Source organism: Amblyomma mixtum, chromosome 2, assembly GCF_055824585.1.
Source record: "Amblyomma mixtum isolate Tamu chromosome 2, ASM5582458v1, whole genome shotgun sequence".
NCBI lineage: Eukaryota > Metazoa > Arthropoda > Arachnida > Ixodida > Ixodidae > Amblyomma > Amblyomma mixtum.
In genome coordinates, this window is record NC_143013.1 from 15,798,267 (window position 1) to 15,823,658 (window position 25,392).

Below are 25,392 nucleotides of genomic sequence, written 5' to 3' on the forward strand. Positions count from 1 at the left end.
TGAACGGCGCCGTGTGCATACCTCTATAACGTCGGCTCACGCTATCAAGCGTCGGCGTTGCACATTGTTTGTCCCGCGGCAGCAGCCTGCAGCGACGCCACGACGACGATCCGCTCCAGGCGACAGCGTCGGCGGCATGCCTCTTTCGTCGCCGTCTCTCCATTTGTCTTACCGTCCCGGGCAACGTAGAGTGGTGGACCCCTGCTCGTAGACCGCCGAAATGCAACGAGACGCGGACACAGCGGGTCCCCAGCCTGCCGTCGCCGAAGGGCTGCTGTCCAACAAGGACCCCAGCCCCGACGACGATGCCGGGGACGGCGAAGCCAAAGGCGAGTACGAGTGTGCCTTCGGCAAGTACCGCATACCCCTGTTCCAACGCCTGGTCACCCCAAGATGCTTCCTGCTGCTGTTCTGCATCCTGGGCATCCTCCAGAGCGCCTACCGGACTTACTTCATCGGCGTCCAGTCGACGGTGGAGCGCCGGTTCGCGATCCCGTCCAAGGCCATGGGGCTCGTGCTGACAGCCGAGAACATTAGCCCCGTGCTGGCTGTCATAGCCGGCTATTACAGCGGCGGTGAGAACTACAACCAACCCCTGTGGCTCGTGTTCGGCATGCTGACGGTGGTGCTGAGCTGTGGACTCTGCGTGCTGCCGCATTTCGTGTTTGGTCCCGGCCTGCCTCTGGCGCTGTCCCGGCTGGAGCCCCAGGATGCGTCCGCGCTGCCTGGACATGTGGGCAGCGCGTTGTGCGGGCAGCCGCGGGATGACGAGGACTGCTTGTCCAACATCAACCTGGAGGGTGACATCACGATATTCATCATGTTCATAGCGAACCTGCTCAATGGCTTCGGCTCGGCCACCTTCTACGTGATTGGCATGTCTTTCATGGACGATAACGTCAGGAGGAAGAACTCTCCGATGTACTTTGGTGAGTGGCCGTGCTTGCTCTGGACGCGAGGGCTTTAGTACAGTGATCTCGAGATCGCTATTCAAGGTGTCTGCGTGGTGCAGTTTTGTTTGTTTACATTTGCATTTTTTAATGCCGTACCGCAACCTGTCTATTGATTGCAGCTGGTACCGTTGCAGTGCGGACGCTAAAAGCCCCATGTTCAGTCCTAAACACCTGACTCGCGGAATTCGCCCGCGTGTACAGAGTTTAGCTGCTGTAGACCCTTCGCCACATGCCAGCGGTTTCCATCGCATGGCTTTCGCCTTAAGGCGGAGACTGCTGTTCCTGAGCAGGCCCGTGCGTAGGGGTATCAGTCTTATAAGGGCTTTTCGTTAGCAATTAACTGATGTCTTTTTCCAAACGCAACTTCCGTGAGCCTAACGCACAAGCCAGCGTGGCGAGCAAATGAATTTATTCTGTATAACCTCAGGAATGATTTCGCGTACCTCACATCGTACAACAACAAAACAGCTGTGCTGTGCGCCAAGACAACAGGAACCAGGAGGAGGAGTGAAAAATTACTGATACTGGGTGGAGCAACACAGGACTCACGTCTGGATCTTTTTTTCCAGAAGGGCATCCGCAACCAAAGAGTGCCTAGTCAAGCCAGTATGATATTCTGTAAAAATGTACTACGAATTACGAGGAAAAAAATGAACTTGGGCGGTACATTCAATATCAAAAGGGTTGAAAATTGGGCGAGTTGGTACGAATTCATACTGGTGTGGCACCACAGGGACAGGGACAGAGACAGAGTGACAACAACACAAGTGCTCACTGACAAATTTGCTGGGACATTCAATATGTAGATAGAATAGATGACCGGTGGTTTCTTAGGGCACAGAATGGATTCTTATAGAAAAGGCACATGCGGTCGGGGCGGCCGTAGGTCAAGTCGGGAAATGAGATTAGGAAATGTGCTGGGACATTTCGCTCGGCTGATGGCATAGCTCAGTCAGGGTTAATTGGCAGTCTAAGAGAACTTGGTGTTGGTTTGGTTAATGCGGTTGAACGTCCCAAAATGAATCAGGCTATTAGGGACGCGTAGGGGAGGGCTCCGGAAATTTCGACCACCTCGGGTTCTTTAACGTCCATTGACATCGCACAGTACACGAGCTTCTAGCATTCCGCCTCCATCGAAATGCGACCGCCACGGCCCGGATCGAACCCGCGTCTTTCGGGTCAGCGGTCGATCACCTTAACTACTGAGCCACCGCGGCGGCAGAACTTGCGGTTGGGCTAGTTGCTTTCGGTTCATTCTTGATTTTTAAGACGCGAAAAGAAGACAAAACATGAAGGTAGACAATACGACGCCTCTTCTTCCCGTTGTCTACCTTCTTGTTTTGTCCTGTTTTCACGCCTTAAAAATCAAGAATCAACTAAAAGTCACTGGGAGCAGACCTTGTCCTGCAAAGGACGTTGTGTAGCTGATGATGATGGCATAGCAGCAATGCAGAAAGCGAAAAAAATTGCATTGAAGCCTTCGAGTCTCCCTGCGCTGCGCATTCCAGTTGCTCTTGCACGCCATAGCTTGCGCGCAAAATGAGTTAAGGAATAAGCCAAGTCATTTCCGTCGAGACAAGCACAGACGAACAACGTTTCAAATGCAACGCGATATTGTCCGCCGCGGTGGCCTAGTGATTATGGTTCTGGGCTGCTAACCTGAAAGGCGCAGGTTCAATCCCGGCCGCGGCTGTCGAATTTCGATGGAGGCGAAATTCGAGAGGCCCGTGCACTGTGCGATGTTTGTGCCCGTTAAAGAACCGTAGGTGGTCGAAATTTCCGGAGCCCTTCACTACGGCGTCCGTCATAGCTTGAGTCGCTTTGGGACGTTAAATCCACATAAACCATAAAACCATAAAAAGCAACGCGAAATTCAGTGCGTTTGCATTTTGACCTCGAGCAGACCTGTGCGGAAATAAGACGTAAATATGTATAACGTTTTTGTCGAAGGCCGCGTCCAGCAGCGCTATTTTGTTTTTCTTTAGGCTTATATCTGTTAAACGCCAAGGACATTCCACATATACTGCTTCAACTTCTCTTTGTCTTTGAAGAAGTGAGTGACCGTTATCTTTTATTTTTATGCTGGGCGTGTGATAACCTCAGTTGCTAATGCCCCAACAAACCAATGTTATCCGACTTCCTGCGCATGCCTTTGCTATCAGGTAAAGAGTTAGGTACGTCAGAAGTTGTACATCAGGAGCCCTGAATGCGCCCAGCCGCGCTTAAACACACCTGGACACTTTAAAAACAAATAGCGGAAGACCGTAGAATGGTCACCAAAATTTTGTAGCGACAAGATACGTTTAGCCCTTAACTACACGCCCCACTTACAACAGTATTACTCGTTGTATTCTCACGAGAAATATCAAGCACATAAGTCACGACAGTGAGAGCCCCAGTGCAGTCTGAAGTGTACATACATTAAAACAATATAGTCGAAGTGCTTTGAACACCACTCGAAAATATGAACATGAGTTCACGCATGGAGGAGACGCAAACTGGTGCTAGGAAGAAGAAAAAAAAATTAAGATAGACGTACTCGAGGCCACCGCTAGAGAACCAGGCCAGGTATGTCTCCATGTGCAGCTGCAGTAAAAACTTTACGGAACGTGATATCAGCGAGAAAAAAAAAACTAAATTCGTCACCATCCTTGCACGCAGCTCAGTTTTGAGTGTGCTCATTACACAGCGCACCAATAAACCTGGAGCAGTCCAGCCTGGGCACTAAAGAGTTAAATTTCTTCGCCATGTTCGCTTTCCACTAAATATATATGGCGTATTCAAGCAGCTTTTGGCATCAACGTAACAGAAATGTCGTTTAATAGGCAAAATTAGAAAGGTCTTTACACGAGCTCGTAGTTTCCAATATTATCGTCAGCCCGCAGAACGTTAATTAGCTAGTCAAGCGAGATTTTTCTTTAAAGTGTCCAAAAAGCAGTCTCAAAGCTCCCAGCACTTCCCGAACTTTTTTTTTTGTGTGTGCAGATGACAACGCTGCTGAAGTCAATGAGTTTTTATTTTCGTAGAAAGCTTTCGCTCTTTGTGGGGTAGGGGGCATCGTTCAAATCCACCCCTGCCCAGGTCCTCGTTGTCTGTCAGCGCTGGTGGCGAGACCAGCGGTCGCTGGCTTATCACACTTGCTTTTGCGAGGCGCAGCACCGAGTGTCTTGGCCGGTGCTTCCGCCAGCGAAGGAGAGAGAGAGAGAGAGAGAAAGCAGGCTGACACAACAACCTAAAACAGTTTTTCTGTTCTTGCCACTTGTGTCTCCAGGAAGGGCAAGCGAAAGATGCGACGCCCCCGAGAGCTCTGAGCGCCGCGCTCAACAGCGGTCAAGCCCAGCGCTTTCCTTCTTATCGAAGTTTTGTCGTCGGTGATGCCCCTGCTGGAACACAATAAAAGCTCCCGTCCTCCTCACTCCCTCCCCCTTTTTCTTTCCTCTCGACGCTCTCCATCAATGCTCGCGCTTGCCTTCCTGAGCGCCTGTCCGCTTTCACGAAAAAAAGATAAAATAAGAAAGAAGACTACTGCGTTATTGTCGCAATCCGCTATCTGGCTTCCGCTGTCTGGAGAAGCTTCTGCCCGAGCCGCGGCAGCTATTCGCTTGCTCAGCGCGTGGCAGCTCAGATGAGAAACATTACGCTGGGTTTAACGCCCGAGCATGCCTACACAGAAAGAGAAATCAACCCGAAAGCGGCATTATAGACGCTCTTAGCATACCGGAGACATACTAGTTTAGACGCTTATGCCGGTTTACCAGACTCCCACTACGCATGCGCACTGTCCTGGCCGACGCCAACAATAGCGCTGCGCGTGCGCCGGAGAGTCTTTGCCAAAAGTAACCAGGCTGCATGGTTTGCTTCTCATTCGTATAGTAGAGCCCTCACGGCTTCCCTAAAGATCAAAAAGTTCTTCGAAGGTGAGGACAGGGCTTCTCCTTACCGTGCAGAGGTTTAGAGCTTGAGGGCTGGCATAATAGCTTTAATACACGACTGAGAAGCAAACCGTGCAGCCTGGTTACTTTTGGCAAAGACTGTACGTCTTCGGTATGCTAAAAGCGTCTATCGCCATGTGCTGGCTACGTACCCACTGACAGTAACGGAAGATGAAAACTGGCGGCGTATCGTCTACTGTTGTTGAAAAAACGCGCGGCAGCTATGATTTGGACGGCGTTTTACAAGATGTTTCGCCTGAGACTGTCAGCCACGTTCAAAGATAGGATTTTTGATGTTTGGTTTATGGTTTATTGGGGTCTAACGTCCCAAACCGACTCAGGCTATGAGGGACGCCGTAGTGAAGGGCTCTGGATAATTTCGACCACCTGGGGTTCTTTAACGTGCACTGACGACACAGAGTACACGGGCTCCTAGCATTTCGCCTAGAGGATGCTACAAGAGCCCCACTACATGTTTCTGAAGCAAACCCCTTGGACTGCTTACTTTTGACAGAGGCTGTACACTGTTCTGAGTGCTTATGAGTGCAAAAACACCAGTGAAGTTTTTGAGGGCAAGAAATAGGTCGAGGCAGCGACGAACGTACATTAAAACTTTTCAAACTTTCCACCCTCCTGTAGTACCGAAGAGTGCACGTTTTTGAACAAAGACACTGCGCTTTCTTGAACGTACTTTACGCAGCGAGAGTTTTTGTATTCTTTGCCATATGTCAGCCTGCAGGTTGCACTTCCACTGCTTATTAACAGTTCGTGCTCATTGCTCCCTTTCTTTACTTGGATCTTTTTAGGCACGATGTTTGCCCTGCGTCTCTTTGGGCCGTCCATGGGCTTCTTCTTGGCGTCCTACTGCCTGTCTCACTACGAGATACCGTACGGTATGTATACGCCCGGAAAGAATTACTTGGCAACGAATATTGTTTAAAACAATGTTGACCAGAGTGATTCTCACTTGTGAGCACGCTGTCAACCCCAGGTGTCAGAGATAAATATTCGATGGCATACACGCATTGCTTACTTTCCAGTCAATATTATTTGACAGGGTATGATCGCCAGGTGAAACTGGAAAGCTTGAAAACCATGATACTTTCTATCTGACAATGTGGGGTTACATTGTAAACAAAAATACGCATATGTAAGAATAAAATGAGAATAGGCCGACCTTTAGAGCACTTCGTATTATAAAAAAAAGAGTAAATAGAGAGTAAGCTGTCCTCTTGCGCACCCCCTTTTGCGTTTAAAGGGGTGCGCTTAAAGGGGAAGGAGCTCACTCTGTTTTTATTCCTTTATGTTTAGAGTGTAGGCCAGTCTGTGCTAGATCACGGTGACGAAGAACAGCATGTTGTGCGCCCTTTCTCACGTCCTGTGCATGCGCTGCTTTGTCAAAATAAACTTTGGCTGTTTTTTTAAATGTTAACAATATGATGATATATGCGACCTGTTTTGTCATAGCTGCTTCTTCCTATCGCCTTACCAATGTACCCAAAGATTCGGCTGCTTGGGTAACGCATTTTGAAACTGAATAGCAAAGTTCCTTCTTGGTGGTTTTTATGAAATATGCTCTTGAATCTGGATACTTTTGTCGAAATCACAACAGAACCGCGAACCGCAACGGCTTTTTATGGGCTCAAGCTAAAACTCAATGCTATACTATTTTTGGAATTTAGAAAAAATATATAATAACGCAGCTTTTCCATTTTTTTTTTTTTACCGCACGCTTTGAGAAAATTTTTACTCCACTGCTTGAGCGTCTTTTATCTCTACATCTCCCTCCAGCAGCTCCGGCCAGTATGGCGAAAGATGATGATGTCCTCCGGCTTAATATCGCACCAGCTCGTATGTTGGGCAAACACTTCGTCGCTTGTCAGTTCACACACAAAAACATAAATGCACATGTGCTCGGTAGGTGTTATTTTGCAGAAATATATTTCCATCGATTTCTCATCGACTTCCCATAGACGCCTCTGCATTCTGTCGAATATATATATTTTATTGTGCAATATTTCTTCCTCTTCTTCCCCTGCCTCCTCTTCCAAGCTTATCAGGATAATCCTGCCTACGCGGTCGTGTATGCAGTGTACTCATGGGTGGTGTTTACTCTTATCTAGATCATGAAAGCTCTGCAGTGCGGATGGAAAAAATGGGTTGACATGTAGTGTGCAGGCCCTGTAACTCATTTCTTCAGTAAACATGCGCTTAGATACACTTACCTTGTGATACTAAGGTACTACTACGTTACACAAGCACAAAGAGCGGAACAAATCAACTTTACACGTGTGTATCATTCCTTGCTCCCATTCGCCAGTGGACCCGGGTATAATGAAGAGGGACCCGCGCTGGATCGGTGCTTGGTGGCTGGGATACGCCTTCATCGGCATCCTGGTCATTATCTTCTCCATACCTATGCTGTTCTTCCCCAGAAAGCTGTGGAAGACAAAACTGGGCGAGGGCGACCACAGGGTCAGCCTCGCCTCGGGAACGGCGGGCGTCGACACGGTCGGTTCGTACCTCTTGCCTCTCTTTGTTCTTTTCTTTAACGATGTAGCATTCACCAGTACTTTTTACATTAATTCTTGTCGGATGAATAGCTAACTGGTTCCACTGCGTGTCTCAATTTCATTCCCTTTATTATACCCATCAAGGCCGTGAGGCGTTGAGATTTGATGAGAGGAAAGGTCATTCAAACTAGACACTGAGACCTTGAGCGTCCGGGCAATTACATACATATATTCAAATGAGATGGCACACCTTTGCAAGCTTCTAGAAAATGCGCCTAACCACGAGTGCCAGTAAGTTTCAGTCAAAACTAACAATGAAGTGAGAGGCTGTGGGCACTTGTTAATGGCTATAATAATCACTTATCTATCTAGCATGTACTTAATTGGAAAGCTTCAGATGCGAAGTGTACTAGTCAATGTGCATATGTGAGTGTAGTTTCACTTTAAAGAGATCATAAAACGTTTCTGAAGATTGCCGGTAAATTTGTTCACTGCGTTGAACGAACGCTTTTTGAGTATTCACTCCAAGTATGAGTCCTTGGGACGGAGCTTGCGATTTACTATTAATTGATAAAAACCTCAGTTTAGGGCCGATCGTCCTCAGCGGAATGACTGCTTTTGGAATTGTTACTTGCCCTCGTGACGTCATAGGTACCAATGGTTGTAAACAAACCGGTCGTCATCGCGTGACGTACTCATAGGCATAGGCAGGACATAGTCCTAAAATATTTTCTTTGTTTTTATGCGTCTTTGTGAATGTGTTCAGGGAGGAGAGGAGTAGCGTCATTTTTAATCTGCGATGTCTTTGGTGGTAAACTATCTCAAACATTTTCGCGGTGTGGTGACCAGGAACGAAATACTTGCTCACTAGTCCATTTTTCTAAACCTCGGTGAAAATCGTTTCATGATCCTTTCAATGGTGTAGAAGAATATAGATACATCTCGACGCGTTGCTCACTTTTCATTCCATAATCTGACTTTTGTCTTTCTTCCGGCAGAATTGAAAGTAGTTGTGAAGAGACTGCTGGGCAGCCCGCTGTTCCTCTGTCATGCCGCCGCCCTTGTGTTCACCGTTAACGGCCTCATGGGGTTCTTGCTTGCCACGCCAAAGTACATGGAGACCCAGTACCGACGTTCGGCAGCCACGGCTAGCTTGTTCTCAGGCAAGTGACCCTACACTCTAAACAGAAAGGAGTATAAAGGGAGTAAAGTTGTCCTCTAGCGCACTCACTTAAAAAAAAAAGTGCGCTAGAGGACAGACTACTCCCTCCTTACTATCATAGAGGCGTATTCGTGTTTAAAGCGTAGGCCTGAATGCTGCGAGCGCGTTTGTGTGCGGTCTTCTCAGGACCTGTGTCCGACGATACTATGACAACTCGTTTGTAACACTCGCAGGGCTTTTTACCATAGACGTCCAGCGTTTCGTGATTGAAATCATAGCTCGTTGAAATTACATTTTTTTTTTTTGACTGAGCAGGCCAGTAAGTTTTCCCTCAGGCTTAGTGTTTGATGCTTTCGGTTTGTAGTTGGCCTTTTATTACTGCCAAAAGCGATATCGTTTGTCGGGTACTACAAATTGGTAGAATGTGAGCTCTGCGCGAAATTTCAACGCGAGCAAGTCAGCGATGTAGACGAGAGAAGCAAAATTCTTCGGTTCTGTCTGGGCGGCGCAGCAGTCTGTATATGAAGAGAAGGTCGTCACTTAGCCCCGCAGCGAGATCAAAGATTTGGGAGCATATGGCCATGACAGAAAGGTGAAACAGGCATTTGCAATTGCTGATTAAACAGCGAAGAGCCACTTCCGCAGGGACATTTAAACAGAGCGTGGCTTCAACATTAAAAAACAACATTATAGCTGCTCAACAAGATGAGTTATTGGTCAAGTTAGTTCATTGTAGCGTAAACATGGGTTGCGCAAAAGGGACAATCACATGAAAGAACACGGGACAAGCGTCTTCTTTCATGTGGTTGTCCCTTTTTGCGCAACCCATCTTTACGCTATTAAAGCTGCTGTGATATCGCTCACTGGAAGATGACCTGAATGGGCATAATATAAAAAATTATTTTAATTCGATTCTGTTTCACCATAACCACTCGCCACTCCGAAGACTGCTCTCGGCGGCAATGAAGATTGATTGGTTTGTTGGTTTGTGGGGTTTAACGTCCCAAAGCGACTAAGGCTATGAGAGACACCGTAGTGGAGGGCTCCCGAAGTTTCCACCACCTGGGGTTCTTTAACGTGCACTAACATCGCACAGTACACGAGCCTCTAGAATTTCTCCTCCAAAGAAATGCGACCACCACGGCCGGGGTGCCACCCGCGTCTTTCGGGTAAGCAGCCGAGCACCATAACCACTGAGCCACCGCAGTGAAGACTTGGCGGTGCCTCATCCAGTGACGTACGAGAAGCGGACTAGATTTGTTATGCCGTCCTTATACGGTCGCTGTAAACAAGCTTCGGTTCCAGGCTCGGCGTCGCTGGTCACCATGCTGCTGGCCGTGCTGTTCAGCGGCGCCGTGGTCCGGAGGCTGAAGCCGAGTGCGGGCATCATGTCCGCCTACATCCTCGTCGTGGACGTACTGCTGCTGGCCTGCTTCGCTGCCTCCCTCCTGATGGGCTGCCAGCAGCTGAACATGGCCGGCACGGTGCTGCCCTCCGGCGAGTGGGTGACGTTCTTCTCTGCGCACGGGAGGGATGTCTGTGCGCTGCAGAGTTCACCTGTGACGCTATAGCAGAACCCGGGGACTCCTTGTTGGCACAGCTCTTTAAGCCGTGGGATACTCTAAAATCTATTGGAATTACACGAGGTGTTCAAGACAAAATGAATACGTGCACGCACACATCATATAAACACACACAAATCACACCCACCCTTCACTAAGCCTTGTTGAGTGGGCGTCTCCAGTCCTGTCTTGTACCTATGGCCCAACGCCTGGGTCGGTCTCTTCGCCTTTGTATCAACCTGTTTTCCACTGAGACGTGTGCGGGTGGCAAGACGGTGACAGATAGATTAAAGGTCACTGCCACTGTGGCTCGTTCCGAACGGGTGTGAAGAATCAGAGAGACAGTTGCAGTTGATGTCTATTGTGGGGGATCGTGCGCATGGCGACGGGTCAGAGATGCCGGGTCACAGATGTGTGTCTCAGATTCCCGATCTTAATTAACATTGTAGTTAATTAATTAGCATTGTTTTAACAGTTGTCGCAACTGTGGTGGAGCGAATGCCGGCAGAACAATCGCCAGGCTAATCTGTCCAGTAGCTCACGATAACCTCAACTTGACACAAGCAACGAAGGAACTCGGCGCTTGCTGACAACTGAAACCTTACTGGCAGGTTTATACCAGGTCGCAGCTAAATTCAACCAAGTGTTTAAAATAGATGGAATGTTCTATAGACAAGTGAAACCAACTCCACATTTCTTTGAATGCAGGTTAAACTTGGTCAACGAGTGCAACTCCAGATGCTCCTGCACCACGGACGTGTTCGAGCCCGTGTGCGGACCGGACGAAGAGACTAACTACTTCTCGCCCTGCTTCGCGGGATGCCACCATTTCAACTCGTCAGACGGCAAGCAGGTGCATCGATTCTATATATTTTTGTTTGTAAACGGGCGTCCATGAGTCGAGTGATGTCACTGTGGGCCTTGTTCCCGCTGCACTGCGATTACTTTGTTGCTATACATGAAGCATTGGGACTCTCTTATCTTTAATACGGTAGCGTTTAGAAGCCTCATTGGGCGAAAATCCATCGTCGGTCACATAACTCGCCCATTGGCTGGAGGGAAGTGACGTCACCAGACCGGACGTAATTTCACTTCCGGTAAAAGCATCCACAGCTTCTAATTACGAAAGCACTATTAGCTAGCCTTCTACCCCGCAAAATTCCGCTGTTTGCGTGAAGCCTCTTGGAAAGGCGCATAACTAACGCACAGTCCTAAGTTACCCTAAAAGAGCGATACAAAATTACTCGGCAGGTCTTATATGCCACCCCGCTGCACGCATCCTTCGCGGCTGCAGTGCCGATCATAAGATCAACCTGGTCTGGGTACCCGCATACGCGGCAAACTCTGGAAACGAAGGGGTCAACCAACTAGGCCGAGGACTAACCAACCGGGCGGCCGGCCCCACGGACCCAGACGCTCTTGCTCAGGCTCCCCAGACCTTTGCCAAAATCATCAACCTCCACAGAGAGACGAGACGCCAATGCCCGCCTCCCAACCTCGGCTTAAATCGAGTGCAAGCCACCGTGCATCGCAGGCTGCAGGCGCACTCCATCCTCAGCCATTCTATACTTTCACTCATCACAGACAGGGAATACGACCCCGTCTGCTAACATTGTTACCAGGGAGAAATCGCCACCCAGGCGCACATCCTCTGGGGTTGCGCGGGAAATCCGCCCCCTCGAACCCTACTGCCAGCTCCCTGCGAGGAGGGATGGAACCAACTCCTCAGAAGTCCAGGCACGACCATCCAACTGGCACTCGTTTCGTGGGCTCAGGAAGTCGCCCCATTGTGGGGCCACACCAAGCCCACCCGCCCTAAATCCTGACATTCTATGGAAGTAAAGATTTCTCTCTCTCTAGCTCCCTGGGTCAGCGGACGCCTCAATCGCGCTTTGAGCTACGTGGCAGTAGCGACAGAGAGATTTGCGCTGCATACGTTGACAACATTGTGGCAGGCTTTTTGCGTTAAAAGAGCGCTTTCTTTGGCACAGCATTTTCAGCGGTGTAATGCATCAGAATACAGCTAAGACATGCTAACTGCCGGGCTGCTTAACTAATATTGAATAGTTAGGTTTGTAACTGCTGCTGTTAGGTCCTTACTTATTGAGAGGCGTGTAGTTTCTAGAATTTCGAGAACGCAGTTACATTCGGTGGTGTGGCCCAACAAATTTTGGCTATTTCGACGGGTTACGTGCACTGGAGAGGTTGCTTTGTCTGCAAGATTCTCGGAAGCGCGTGTATTTTGGCGCAATATTGGAAAAATTTGTTGGGTCACAGCGCTGAGAGCAACCGCGTTTTCGAAATTCTAGAAACTGATATCGATATTACTTACGGTGGGCTACACGTCTCTCAGTAATTAAGGAGCCTAACAGTTATAGTTAAAAAGTTAAGTGTTCAATATTGGTTAACCAGCCTGTCAATTAGCACGCTTTAGCTGTACTCGGACGTACTACGCCGCTGACAATGCTATGCTGAAGAAAGCGCTCTTCTGTCCATTCTCCCTTCCATTTCGTCCGTCCGTCCCTTAAAATAACATTTCTTCATAAGAAGTTTTGTCTGCTCACTGAGAAGCTGCGTACTGGCCGTCTTTAAGCTCTTAGACCTCCATTTTCTACGATCCACTGCTGCGCAGATCGATGAAATTTCGTTTTTTTCATTTATTGTACATTTCTGATGGAACGTGCTTCAAGGATAACGCAGTTTATAAATACACCTTTTTTGCGGAGCATATTTTAGCCGTAATTACTACGTGTATACAGTGTTTCATTTTTTCTGCTCATTACATTGAATTTTACCTGAAACTCATTCTTGCTAAAAGAGAAGGCAATGAAGATGACGAACCAGGAGCGTCGCGAGCGTGCGTCAGAAGAAGAACACGCATCGTACGAGCAGCATCGTCGGGCAGTTTCTGTTACCGAACGAGAAGCCCTCTCTGCGACCTTCACTAGAACGTGTGGAGCAGCCTCGGACGGCGATGCACAAGGCTCCAAAGGTGCGGCGCAAGGGCTCCAAACGGGTCCGGAAGCACTCAGACTTCCAGACCCCACCATCGGAGCTGCAGCCGTCATCGCTGGCGCAGCATGATACGCCGTCTGGTAGCAGCATTACACGCAGGACGCGGTCATTCCATCGCACATCGTCGCTGCCATCAGGGAATCGACTAGCCAGGTCAAGCTCGCTGCACTCACTGCAGTCACTGCAGGCACCAGCAACTGTCGGCGCTACCACACCGTCGTCCACGCAGCTGACGTTTCCTCCTAGGTCAAGGTCAAGGTCGCTGCAGTCGCTGCATTCACTTCAGGCACCAGCTGCGGTCGGCCCTATCACACCGTCGTCCACGCAGCTGACGTTTCCTCCCAGGTCAAGGTCGCTGCAGTCACTGCAGGTACCAGCAGCTGCCGACGCTATCACGCCGTCGTCCACGCAGCTGACGTTTCCTGCCAGGTCGAAGTCGCTGCAGTCGCTGCAGACACCAGCAGTTACCGGCGCTACCACAGCATCGTCCACGAAATTGACGTTTCCTCCAACACCAACGTACCCCTCAGCGATCTCGGCTGCACCACAAGAGTCGCTCACTGCGTTGCCAGCGGCTCGCACGTCCGGGACTGCGGTGTATCCGAATCCCACCCGTTCATCGGAGTCCCTCCATTCGTCTCCACAGCTGCCATCGTCTTCGCGTCAATATCCGCTGCCGGCGATCCCCCGCGGCTCGGACCGCCCACTGAAGCTGGGTGCGTCTTACCCGACAGCGGTGACGAGAAGCACGTCCCTGGGTGAGCTTATGGCTTTGCGGTCGCTGCGCCAGCGCGCATTTTCCGGCCACTGGGGAGGCAAAGGCCAGGGGCTCTTGTCACCTCTGCTGACCCGTCTGCGCTCATCCTCAGCCAGTAGCGGCATCGACCAGACTAAACCGCCGGTGCAACAGCGGCAAGGCAGTGTGGCCCCAGCGACCCCAGCGCCCTCAAGTATGGGTTCCGAGGAGCGTACGAGACCGTCGGAGAAGAGGCCGTCGCCCGAGCAGCATAAGCGAAGCGAGCAGCGCGACTTCCAGGACAGCTTGCAGTCGGCTGTTCAGAGCCGACGCTCCCTGTCGCGCACCTCGCTGAGCCTGCAACAGGACCATCCGACCACCCTGCCACCGCTAACCACATCTGGCACGATGCGGCGCGAAGACGCATCACTGTTAATGGGCAGGCACGGCCCTTTCCAGACAGCCACGTTCCATTTCGGCATGCTGGCTGCCTTAGTACTGCCTTTCTACACGCTGCCGCTGCAGATCGCTCAGCACGACGTCGACCACTGGTGTGCCATGCCCAAGAACATGCGTAACATCTCGGACGAGCAATGGAAGCGGCATATGATACCACGCACCGAAAACGGCCGCTTCAGTCGATGCCGCATGTACACGGAGTGGAACTCAACGGACTTACCTGCAGCGCCCTGCACAAGCTGGGAATACGCGCCCTCCGCCTACGGCCACTCTGTTGTCCAAGAGTTCGGCCTGGTGTGCGAGCGTGCTTGGATCATGCCGCTCAGTTGCTGTGCCTTTTCGGCAGGTGCCATCTGCGCGCTGCTCGTCACAGGTCCTCTGGCAGACCGATGGGGTCGCAAGCCGGTGGTGCAGTTCTCCGTGGTTGTGATTCAGGCTGCAGGCATAGTAATCCTGCTATCTGCCATCGTAAACAGCTTTCTCGCCATGCGCTTCCTTCTGGGAGCCGCCACGAGCACGCTTTTCAACACCAGCTTCATTCTCGTGGTGGAAGTCATTGCGCCTGAGCGACGCACGCTGTATTCAATGGTGGTCATGATGGGCAGGGTGTTCGGAGCTGTCATCGCGGCCGCCCTGATGTGGTTGCAGTTCAGCTGGCGTGCCTTGCAGCTGGCCAGCATGGTGCCCTGCTTCATGATGCTACGCTTCTTTGCGAATCTGGTGGAGTCTCCGCGCTGGCTTCTAGCGCGAGCCCACATGGAAGAGGCCGAAGCAGTCATCCTGCACGCGGCTACGCTGAACGGCGAGAACCTGTTCGACGTGCGCCGACAGTGGGCGCGCGCGCGCCGCGAACTAGAGCGGTGCAGCTCCGAGGTTGCTCCCGAGGGGGCCTGCTGCGAGACACTGTGCGTGCGAGGCCGCTGGAACAGCATCATCCTGTACTACTTCTGGACAGTGACTGCGTTGACCTCGCAACTGGCATCGCTGAAGATCCACCATCTGAACTTCTATCCGGCGGGCCTGCTGGCTTTGTGCTCAGTGCTGTCAGTCCCCACAGGGTTGGCCGCAATCGTGTCCGCGGCGCACCTCGGTCGCAGGCTGTCGCAGGCTGGCACGCTTTTCTTCGCTGCCGCATTCAGCTTAATGGCCAGCTCGATCAGCGACGACCACATAGGTCTGAGTGCAGCCCTGCTGCTTTCGGCCAGCATTAGCGTGGACGCGTCGCAGACCATCGGCACACTGTACACAGCGGAAGTGTACCCCACGGTAGTGCGCTGCTCGGGACTGGCTCTGTGCACGGTCTTCTCGGCGGCCGCGAGCATCCCAGTGCCCCTGGCTGTGTACTGGGATGTCCTGCCGGTGTCCTCAGTGCCGCTGGGGGTGATGTCCCTGCCGTGCGCTGCGGCAGCCTTCTTCGCGCTGCGCCTGCCAGACACGAGGGAGCGCACCGTCCTGCCGGACCAATTATCAGAAGCACTGTTTGAGGCGTCGCCAGTGGAAACCGTGCCAGCGGTGGTGGACCCCAGCGCCTTTATGCCGTTGCAGGGACACCAGTTCCGAGACAGTTCCCGGCCGCATAGCATTTCCTGACTGTATCCTTCTGACCCAAGCCTTGATGCTACTTTTTCTGTTCTGTTATCCTTACTGGCTTTCTTCTCGGAACGTTAATCTTGGGACGTTTTGGTGACCATTTAGGCGGCTTCGCCTTATGGTCGAATCAACTCTTAGACAACTGAACCAGTGTCGGTGCTTTCTGGAGAACTGGACTTTGCGTGAAGATATTAGCGCGACGCGCTCTTCTTTCGAGGTTTTTCTGCCTGTTTAGAAACTGTGCTCAGTGTGGTATGATGCACATTTGCACATTTTCTCATCGAACAGCACTGTGACTGTCACTGTGAAATATCGCCCCTATCGCAAGGAACTGTAATTCATCGTTTATTTTGCACTATAGGATTCTATTACTTCCGTCTCAAAGAGCGAAATACTCGGCGTAATTAGGGTAGTGAAGGAATGGCGTTGGTGCACTGCGCATTGCTTACTCATGCTACGCATGCTGCCACTTAGACTTTTTTTTTACAAATATTTGAAGACCGCACGTACCCGAGCTTTATGAAAAGTTAAAGCGAACAAAAATATGGCGAAGTTCTTGCCTGAGTACGGCGAGTCTGGGGGCTTCAGGGTCGCTATATATTCCCGTTGTGTACCGCCATTGCAGACTCTTAAACCGTCATCAGTTTAATATAGAGGACTGCAGCGCTTGTCTGAAGTTCTTTGTGACAGCGTGCTGCATAGTCACAAGTACAGTTGGGAAATTTCGCCATTGGAAAAGGTTGTCCCGTGTGTGTCGACTTGCCTTAGTAAAAAATTAGTGGCCCTTGATTGCATTATTTCCGAAAACTTTGCCGCGAAAGTACAAAGCATCGGAGACGTGACGAAATGCTCAGTGCCTTGTATGATATAAAAACATGCCATAAAAACGTTCCTAGATGTTAACGCCAAGCTGGCTTTCATCTTTGCATTGCTATTTTTCGAACAGACAACAGGTAGCACACATCAGACAAATCTGACAGCGCTTCCTTGATCTTGTACTCTGCCTTTTCTTGCATACGCGGTGGCGTCTCGTCTTCTGAATAGAAGCTAAGATGCAGCTTATAAACCAGCGATACTTTTCTTCTACTTAATTTTTCTGCCTGCCACAGGTTGGCATCTTATGCTATAGAGTTAAGTTGAATATGTTTTCCATGGGTATAAAAGGTGTAAAGTTAACAATGTGCAAACCGAACGCATCACCTTCACAGCTGCTGGACTGCCAGTGCCTACTACGTCCGGACGGCAGCAGCTACACATCTAATGCAAGCTCGGGATTCTGTTTCAACGAGTGCACCATGTTCGTGCCATTCGTGGCGGTGCTTGGCTTGGCTAGGATGGTCTTCGCTACCTCCAAGGCCGGCAGCGCCCTCATTGGCATAAGGTCTGGCCAGATTTCTTTGTTCATTGTGTTTGTATATTTGGTGCCTGCTCATCTTAATACCACTCAAACTTCATGCAGCCCTGCCATTCATTCTATAGTGTCCAACCTACTACATGTGGGTTTAGTGCATCCTAAAGTTGTATGAAAGCTTGTCTCGTGGGGGACAATTATGACGATACAAACATTAGCAAGCGGACTGAAAGTAAAGACAAAGTTTGAAACATCGACGTTTCGATTCCCGCACGTAAGCGCTAATGAGGTGGCAAGCAGGTTTATGCGCGGGCACATGCAAGACGGCTTCAGCACATGACATATGGTGCGATAATATACAGGGTGAAGATTACCACAATTTTAATTAAAAGATTGTGCTGCGATCTCAACGTGTTAATTTTCAAGATAAGGACGCAGCATGTGGTTCGTTTCTTACACAAGGAATGCGTGCACCCTCAGAGCTCGTCTGGTGGCCACTGCCATCTACCGTTAAAGCAAGGCGCTAAAGCTCGAGCGGAATTTCGTACAAACCTTGTGTTCACCTTCGGTCGGCGTGCTGTTTTTCGTTTTCTTTTTTATATACGTGTTCTTAGCTAGCGCTTCGTCTCACGACTTTGCGACATTTAGGACAGAAACGAGTCGGCCTTTGACGTTCACCCTCGTCTTGGTTGATGAACAGATCCAACTCGCCACTTTACACACAGCTTCTAGGACACCGAATACTGGCAGAGAGGGCGCTTGTAAACTGGCCCGCACATAGTCTAGCTGTAGCTAAACATGAGATCAGTGCTATGAGGAGCGTGTAAGCGAGGCTGTGAGAAGGAGGAAGACACTTTCTAACACCAGTGCTTGAAGTCTGGCTGCATCGAAGGAAAGTTTCTAGTGATTCGAGAGCAGGTGGAGAGGGAAATGAAGAGGGAGGGATAGGAAGCGACTCGCTGCCTGTTTTACACATACAACAGAGATAAACCATTTTTAACGTGGTTGTTTGCTTCATTTATGACACTGACCTCAAAGAAGCGATCCCCGCGCTCTGCCAGTGTGCTTGTTGTTGTTGTTGTTGTTGTTGTTGTTGTTGTTGTGTAGCCTTGGAGCTGAGTGGCCAGCTCTGGACTGACTCAAGGTGTGAAGGCACCGGTTTCCCCTTTTCTTCTGGCCTTTATGTAGTGCTGTCGACTTTCTATTTTTCTCCTCCTCGGGTTTCAGAAAACATGTTAATGGTCCTTACTAAAAATCACGGCAAAATTTTCGAAACGATAGAGAATGAATGTTCCGCGGCCACCACTGAAAAGAAAAAAACAAAAATGGTTGCCCGCTTCGGATTCATGAAGTCTCTACATAGTGGCGCAGTGGGTCTCAGATCCGTGGTCAGTACTGGTAGGGTGTTTGACAGCACCGAGGCCCACCTGGCTTTAAGCCCTGTTTAACTATAATGCTTTCAACCGCAGATGTTCTAGCCAAAAGCTGGCGCCCGAAGACCCATGGGCAGAAAGATTCACCTCTGTTCCTATTTTTTCCTACTTTTTTAGACCCAGCTGTATGCATCCAAAAGAAGAAAAAATTGCCATCGCCGTCCTTCTCACCCTTGGTTCCATCTTCGGTGAGTCATTAAATTTTTTTTTTTTTGCTTTTGTTTGCTGTTTTTACTACATTTAAGTTCTGATAAATTCAACAAAAATATTCGACGTTTTAAGAATGAAGCACAAGACCGCTGAATCATTGCCGCATATTTGTTTTGGATGAATAACTTCAGATCGAGGCCTGTGCGTGAAATTTTTGCTTACGTGGCCTCGACATAACAGCTATTTTGTGATATAAAATGAGATTTTTTTTTACTGTCGTGTAGCCATGCCGTCAGTACGGAAGACGCAAGTTAAAGATAAACTAATAAACTTTTCACACATTGTGAAATCACTTCTTTCAGCTGTAGAAGAGTGGCCGGATTCTAATATGTATACGTCTCATTCACTGTTTTATGGCTTCCCAACTCTGTGTATGATATCCTTTCATTGCACCTTTCTTCTCAATTTTACTACCGCTTGAATTTAAGTGTACCGGTTATGTTAGCCAAACAGCACATTTATCTCACCTCCATCAATGGAATTGCTTGCACAATGTTTTCGCCTTGCGTCATAATAAAGAAAAGGTCGTTAGACTGCAGCCGAATGTTTTCCACACGGCCGCTGACTGATAAGGATTATGCAAACGTTTATTAGTCCTATAAGAACACGGCTGGCATTCCTTTACGTAGACAATAACAAGTGACGCCTGTACTATACGCACGCTCTGACAGCGACGGGCCATTTCACAACTATAACCGTGTTCACACTGCCGCGATCGTGCCTGCCATCGACCTGTTCCCGATGTTATTAAGGCGAAAGCCTTGAATGCCTCATCGTTGTCGACAGAGGATTGTCGACAGAAGGTTGTCAGCAGAAGGTTGTCAGCAGAGGTGGCACGCTTTTCGGTTGGTCAAAATGGTTATGACATCAGAGCGCGCGGATTCGCAGTAATGAGGTCACTCACGGATGCCTGACGCCCCCTTTTGAAGCAGACGACAATAAAATAGTTGTCATCCGCTCCGACAGGGGGCGTAAGACGTCCGTGGGTGACTACATTACATACTTCATTACTGTGAACAGCTAGAGCCATGGATACAACCGAACTCATCGAAGCAGAGAGAGAGTCGTGTTAAAGAAGCAGTCAAAGTCGGCAGTCAAAGTGTATAGTTGTGATGTGTAGTCAAAGTGTGTAGTCAAATAAAGCACTAGAACAGTACAAATAGTCTCGCAGTCAATGCCAAACAGCGCGCCAAGAAAGTCTTTAGCCTTACAGCACTTGAGAGAGCCAAAGTTCCCCCTGAATCTTTTAGGAAACACCGTTTCAGCCTCTCTTGCTCTTGGTCTGCGACAGGTTTCATCCCGTACCCGGTCATCTACGGGGCCATCATGGACAGGTCGTGTCTCGTCTGGGAGGTGAACTGCGGCGCGCGCGGCAACTGCTGGGTCTACGACGCGGCCACGTTCCGCTACCTGCTGCACGGGGCCTCGATGGGTTTCATCGTGCTCGGGGCACTCTTCAGCCTCGCCATATACGTGTTCAGTCGCCACTCGTGCCAGCTGCGCGCCGACCAGGAAGCCACCGACGAGGACGAGGACGTGGTCTTCATGAGGCACATCGGACACCCCGGAATAACACACTCCACGTGACGAACGCTCGCAACGCGAGCACAAGACCATTACTCGCGAACAGTTTTTTTTTTTCGGCTAGCAGTCATCAACGGGAACCGGTTCTTCACGTTCAGAGTTAAACGCGTTATGTAGGCACTGTGCATGTGAAGCTGCTAAGTTAATGGAACGGTACGGAAAACGTTAATGCGCACTTCGGGAGGAAAATTTTGAAATTTGCGTTGACTCCTACTCGCAGCGTGTTTCGTACGAGGTATATGGGAGCGGAGGATAACAAAAAAAAAAGGAAAGCTCACGTGGTGCTTGCCGGGGTGGCGTCAATGGCAATGTTATTGTCACAGCTTTTTTTTCAAATGACGTAGCTGATTATGAGAATAGTGGAGATTCAGTCAGAGAATAGAGTAAATCATTGCGTTGTTTCGCTAGCTTGATATCCTTTCATGGACGTTAAAAAGAAAGACAGTACCTTAATCGTTCCAATTTTAGTATATGCACTTTGGAAGCACAACAATGCCTTAATGAAGCTCAGGAACCTACGTGCCCACAAATATAAGCGAGTACACCATCGTCTTTTAAGCACAAGCGAAGCATGTTTAAGGCCCGGCTCACTAATGCTTTATTCTTTGCGTGGACAAAGTATGGTTCATCTGCCTCAATAAGTAAATATTTGTTTACGTGCGACAGGCCAAGCCACATGCACTCATGACAACGACCACTGAAGATACAGAGACAGGGTTGCCGTTGGGAATTTTTCAAAAAGAGCCAGAACTGAAGCTAAAAGTAGCCAAAAGTAGCTACGCCACCTGATCTTGGCGCCAAATTTGTAGCCAAGTCGAAAAGAACCGTTATTATAAGCAACTTTTATTAATGAACAAAAAATAATATCATTTTGAATCAACACAAAAACACAGAGTAAATAAAGAGCATGGAATTTTGGGCCTCTCGCTCGGCCTTCAAGTATCAGGTACGTTGCAAATAAATAAAAGTTCAGTCCGCGTAGATTTATCTAGAGTAGATAGTATTCTTGCCGGAGTAATTTTGGCACATTCTATTCAAAGCAACTCAGCAGGAACGTTAAACGATGATGCTGTTTTTTCTTGGAGTCGTAGCCCAAATTTGATTTACAGAATCGCCATAAGCAAGTCCAGCTTCATTTTGTTACGGATCTCTGTTTTCGTCAAGTTCACGCAAGAGAACACGCGCTCTGCATCAGCATTAGAAATTAGAAGGGTCAAAATTTTCAGTGCTCCTTGCACCAGGTGTTGAAAGGGGCATTCGCCGCAAGTGACTCTGTACGAAGCCGCTGCGTGCCAGAAAGTCAAACATGATGTGCGATCAAGTGCACCGCTAATTATCTGCTGCTGGCGTATTTCAGACTCCAGTTCGTTGGAGGAATATATGCATCGAGGACGCGCGCGCGCATCAAGGCGACCAGGACAGCAATGAGGACAGCAAAGCTTGGAAATAATTGTTCTTTTCTGTTCTTGCTTGCTATTGTATATGCAATTGCAAAAAAAAAAAGGCTAGTAAATGCGCCAAAATAGAAGTTCAAAGTAGCCAGAAAGTAGCCAAGGAGCCAGCGTGAAATTTTAATCGCCAGACGGGGTCGAAAATTAGCCAATTTGGCGCAAAGTAGCCACCAACGGCAACCCTGTACAGAGATACAAGACGACATTTTCATGGTCAGCTTGGCTCGTATAGGAATATTTAGCTCTGGAAATCTTTGCCAGCCTCGTCTAATTATCCGGAGGAACAGATATTACATTGTGTAATGAACCTTTGTTCACAAGGTAGGGACGACAGCATGTTTTGTTAGGTTGTCTTCAAATAAACCTGAAAGATATTTAAGACAAGGAAACAAATAGCAGTGGTTACTTCCGAGTTATCTTGAGCTCTCTTGAGCTCGGTTTACTTACTAGACTTGACTGGCATTTGTCCGCACTGGAAACTTCCATACACGTTTGTTGAGTAACACTTTGCCACAAACGGCTGAAGTGCGCGAACACGTAGTTCAACTTGCTGCTTTTCTAGGAAGCACATCATCGCTTTGTTCATAGGCACGCAAGACATGCACGCAATAGCCACGCACACACAGTCACTAGACGGAAGGTCTGACGCAAAATGAAGTGGCGAGTCACTACATCGCAGTCTTATTCTCGCACGTGCGTTCAGAGCAGCTAATTGCACCCGCGGCCTTCGCGTCTTTCTTGGGCACATCTATGGTGTCACATTGGCCATCTTGAGCCGTCACGCTGGCACCATCTTCAAGCACGATGGAGCCCAGAAGTGGTTCGTCGTTGTCGGTGAGCACACCTTCCTCGGCGTCCGGAACCGCACCGCTCTGGACGTACTTCCAGTCGCCGGTCTTCTTGTAGTAAGCGTCCGACTTGGCGTCACCAGTGGCTGACCAGGCACACGGGTAGTGCTTCTGCGAGATCCAGTAGTAACTGCAGATAGCGGCCAGAAGGAGGCCTAGGAACAGCGTGCCCCCGACAATGCTTAGAACGAGCGCCAGGTACTGCATTGATGCTTATGGATGCCGGTCCACAGCAGATCTTCACCAATGTCTGTCGGGCAGGGCTGTGGACGCTAAGATCTTGTGTGTAGCGTCCTTGTTCATAGACTGTAGTGAATCACCCCGTGTTAGATTGTGTCGTTCTGCCTCAGTACAACAGTGGACGTATTATCCTCTAGGAATTTCGCTCTCGCACGACGCAACTTTTGTTACGGACGCACTTAAAGTGGGTGCAGTGCGTCAGCATCCACGAATCAGATGGAGCAAGGATGCATTAAAGGACGATACGCAGCATGAGATATCTTGTCGCACTGCTTGACCAAGATGATTCTTAAGGCCGTGACTGAAGACCGGAACTTCCAGGGAGCTTGCACTGGTGTTTTCACTTTCACTGGCTCACGGATTGCCGCAAAGTTCTGTGGCAGTCAGGAACACGAAAGTTGCAACGCTCGTAGCACCAAGACGTTGAATACGCAGGAGTCAGCACTTCCACTGGGAACGCGGCGAGGAGCTGGCACTGTGAAAGCCGTTTTCGGACCACCTCTTTCGCGTCTGTCTCTCACCGAATATCGAAGAGAAAACAAGCAGGCGCGGAGTAGTCAGTACCGTGGCCTTCTTCCGCCGTCACTGTTGACGCTACGCCGCTCGCCCGGAACTAGTGCGCTCGTGCAGCCTCCGCCGTCGCTGTGGCCCGCTTGGCTCTGCGGCGCTTCGCTCAGGCATGGTGTGAAACGGCTTCCTGGCGGGAAAACAGCGTTTCATGCGTACTCCGCTCTGCTGTCGTCGTTGTTCCGTCGCCGGCCTGCAGCGTGAAAAGAGGAAAGGAAGTGCGCAGTCTTTTGGGGCGCACGGAGGCGAGTTAATTTTAATCCTCGGGACGCGTACGCGCACCCAGCTGGACCGGACCAGCGGTGGAGCGTTGAATTCAGAGCGGGCGACTCGAGGAAATAAAAAAAAATGGAGAGGAGGTGGAGGGAAGGGGAGCGCAGCGCGCGTGCCGCTCATGTCGAAGAGACCTGCAGCAGAGTAGTACACCGGATGGCTGGCTGACTGGATGACTGCATGCGCGCGCTTCTAGGGCGGTTGCGGTAATTTGCGCGCCAAGAACAGGCCTTACGTCAGGAAGGTCGCTGGGGCGTGTAGCAGCGGGATGCGAAGGCTCGCCCACAGATAGCTATGAGGAAATCATTACGTCTTTGCGCCGGGGAGGTTCCTCAAAAATTCCTTGTTATTCTTTTTCACACCTGCTCGCCATGCTGGAGGTTTCGTAACATTTCGACGAGTTTGTCTATTCGAGCGTGAAAGTAAAGTCGGGACTCCGACTATTCACGAGTGGTGGAGTCTCTCGTTAAGTTCCTTAATGGCATTATAACGTTGAGATGCAATTGATTTCTTCAGCATGAAAAATCTAGAAAATGGGATAACCTGTCGTATAATTAGTGCCTTGCGCACTTCCACAATGTTTCGTCATTGCTCTTAAGCCGTTTTCTTCTGTGGTCAGTGATAGTCATGTACACGCAGAGGATTCGCACTGTAGATGAGTTAAAACTCGCCTCGTCATAGAGTCCTTATAAAAACAATATAACTTCTCGAGAAGCAAGTGACCATCACAGATGGAACAGGGACCGTCAAAGACTTGTTAATAAAAACAAAAACTATAACGCAAACCATTACCGAAATTCAATAAAACTGTCGAGCACATTTTACGTGAGAAAAGGAAAATCTTTGATGTCGCGTTGTAAATCGTCGGCAGTAAGAGCCGTTGTAACGACTGTAATTTGCATTGTGTAACTTCGACGCTTAATATATTTCGCTGAGCACTTCTCGGTTTTCGGCAGATGAGGTTACACTGAAAAATAAGTCCTTTTGTGGCACGTCTAAACAGAATCGATTTTTCCTGCTAAAGATACGATGAACATTCGCGGGAATGTTTGCTTACCACTTTAGTACTGATCTTGGTATTGATGCATTTTTGGTCACCACTTGAGACTTACACACTGAGACATCTGAAGGCATGCGCGTTCATTGAATGAAGAAATGCTGGAAAATAATAGAAGTGGCATGCTGTAATATTCTATAATTTAGGGTAGTTCCACGGCCGCTCAATGGAGGCGCACTTGGTGCGCTCTCCATTGAGCGGCCGTGGTAGTTCACTGTCACTTCTCGTGTCGCCACAAACGTTCCGCATGCAGCATTCTTTTGTTTCTTAGCAAAAAAAAAATGAATCTTTCTTTCTTTCTTTCTTTCTTTCTTTCTTTCTTTCTTTCTTTCTTTCTTTCTTTCTTTCTTTCTTTCTTTCTTTCTTTCTTTCTTTCTTTCTTTCTTTCTTTCTTTCTTTCTTTCTTTCTTTCTTTCTTCTTTCTTTCTTTCTTTCTTTCCTTCCTTCTTTCTTTCC

General features: G+C 49.2%; 3 protein-coding genes across 4 annotated transcripts in view; 2 read left to right on the forward strand and 1 right to left on the reverse strand.

Moving 5' to 3' along the window:
* On the forward strand, positions 1–24,719 carry LOC149358521 (solute carrier organic anion transporter family member 74D-like). 2 transcript variants are annotated; one of them, XM_089570625.1, is made up of 9 exons: positions 6–929; positions 5,692–5,778; positions 7,206–7,400; positions 8,397–8,561; positions 9,866–10,061; positions 10,831–10,975; positions 17,131–17,303; positions 18,824–18,894; positions 20,208–24,719. In XM_089570625.1, exons 1-9 carry the CDS (start codon positions 221–223, stop codon positions 20,501–20,503), a joined length of 2,037 nt encoding a protein of 678 aa, XP_089426751.1. In that variant the 5' UTR covers positions 6–220; the 3' UTR covers positions 20,504–24,719. The 2 variants fall into 2 exon arrangements, with proteins under 2 accessions (XP_089426752.1, XP_089426751.1); XM_089570626.1 differs by lacking the exon at positions 8,397–8,561 and having other exon boundaries at positions 1–929.
* On the forward strand, positions 12,876–17,114 carry LOC149358522 (solute carrier family 22 member 7-like). Its single transcript, XM_089570624.1, has one exon. The coding sequence runs from the start codon at positions 13,097–13,099 to the stop codon at positions 15,920–15,922; it is 2,826 nt and encodes a 941-aa protein (XP_089426750.1). The 5' UTR covers positions 12,876–13,096; the 3' UTR covers positions 15,923–17,114.
* LOC149358523 (uncharacterized) overlaps positions 22,358–25,392 on the reverse strand; it is a 10,780-nt gene continuing 7,745 nt past the window's right edge. The window contains exon 2 of the mRNA XM_089570628.1: positions 22,358–23,799. Coding sequence (XP_089426754.1) covers positions 22,620–23,006 — 387 coding nt within the window. The 5' untranslated portion in view covers positions 23,007–23,799 and the 3' untranslated portion in view covers positions 22,358–22,619. The remainder of the gene's footprint in view (positions 23,800–25,392) is intronic.

Excerpts from the sequence above, each read along its gene's own strand:
- LOC149358521 (XM_089570625.1), top strand. The coding sequence starts at position 221 with ATGCAACGAGACGCGGACACAGCGGGTCCCCAGCCTGCCGTCGCCGAA. Across the intron at positions 10,976-17,130 it reads ACTCGTCAGACGGCAAGCAG|CTGCTGGACTGCCAGTGCCT; the intron begins GTGCATCGATTC and ends TCACCTTCACAG. Across the intron at positions 18,895-20,207 it reads CACCCTTGGTTCCATCTTCG|GTTTCATCCCGTACCCGGTC; the intron begins GTGAGTCATTAA and ends GGTCTGCGACAG.
- LOC149358522 (XM_089570624.1), top strand. The coding sequence starts at position 13,097 with ATGCACAAGGCTCCAAAGGTGCGGCGCAAGGGCTCCAAACGGGTCCGG.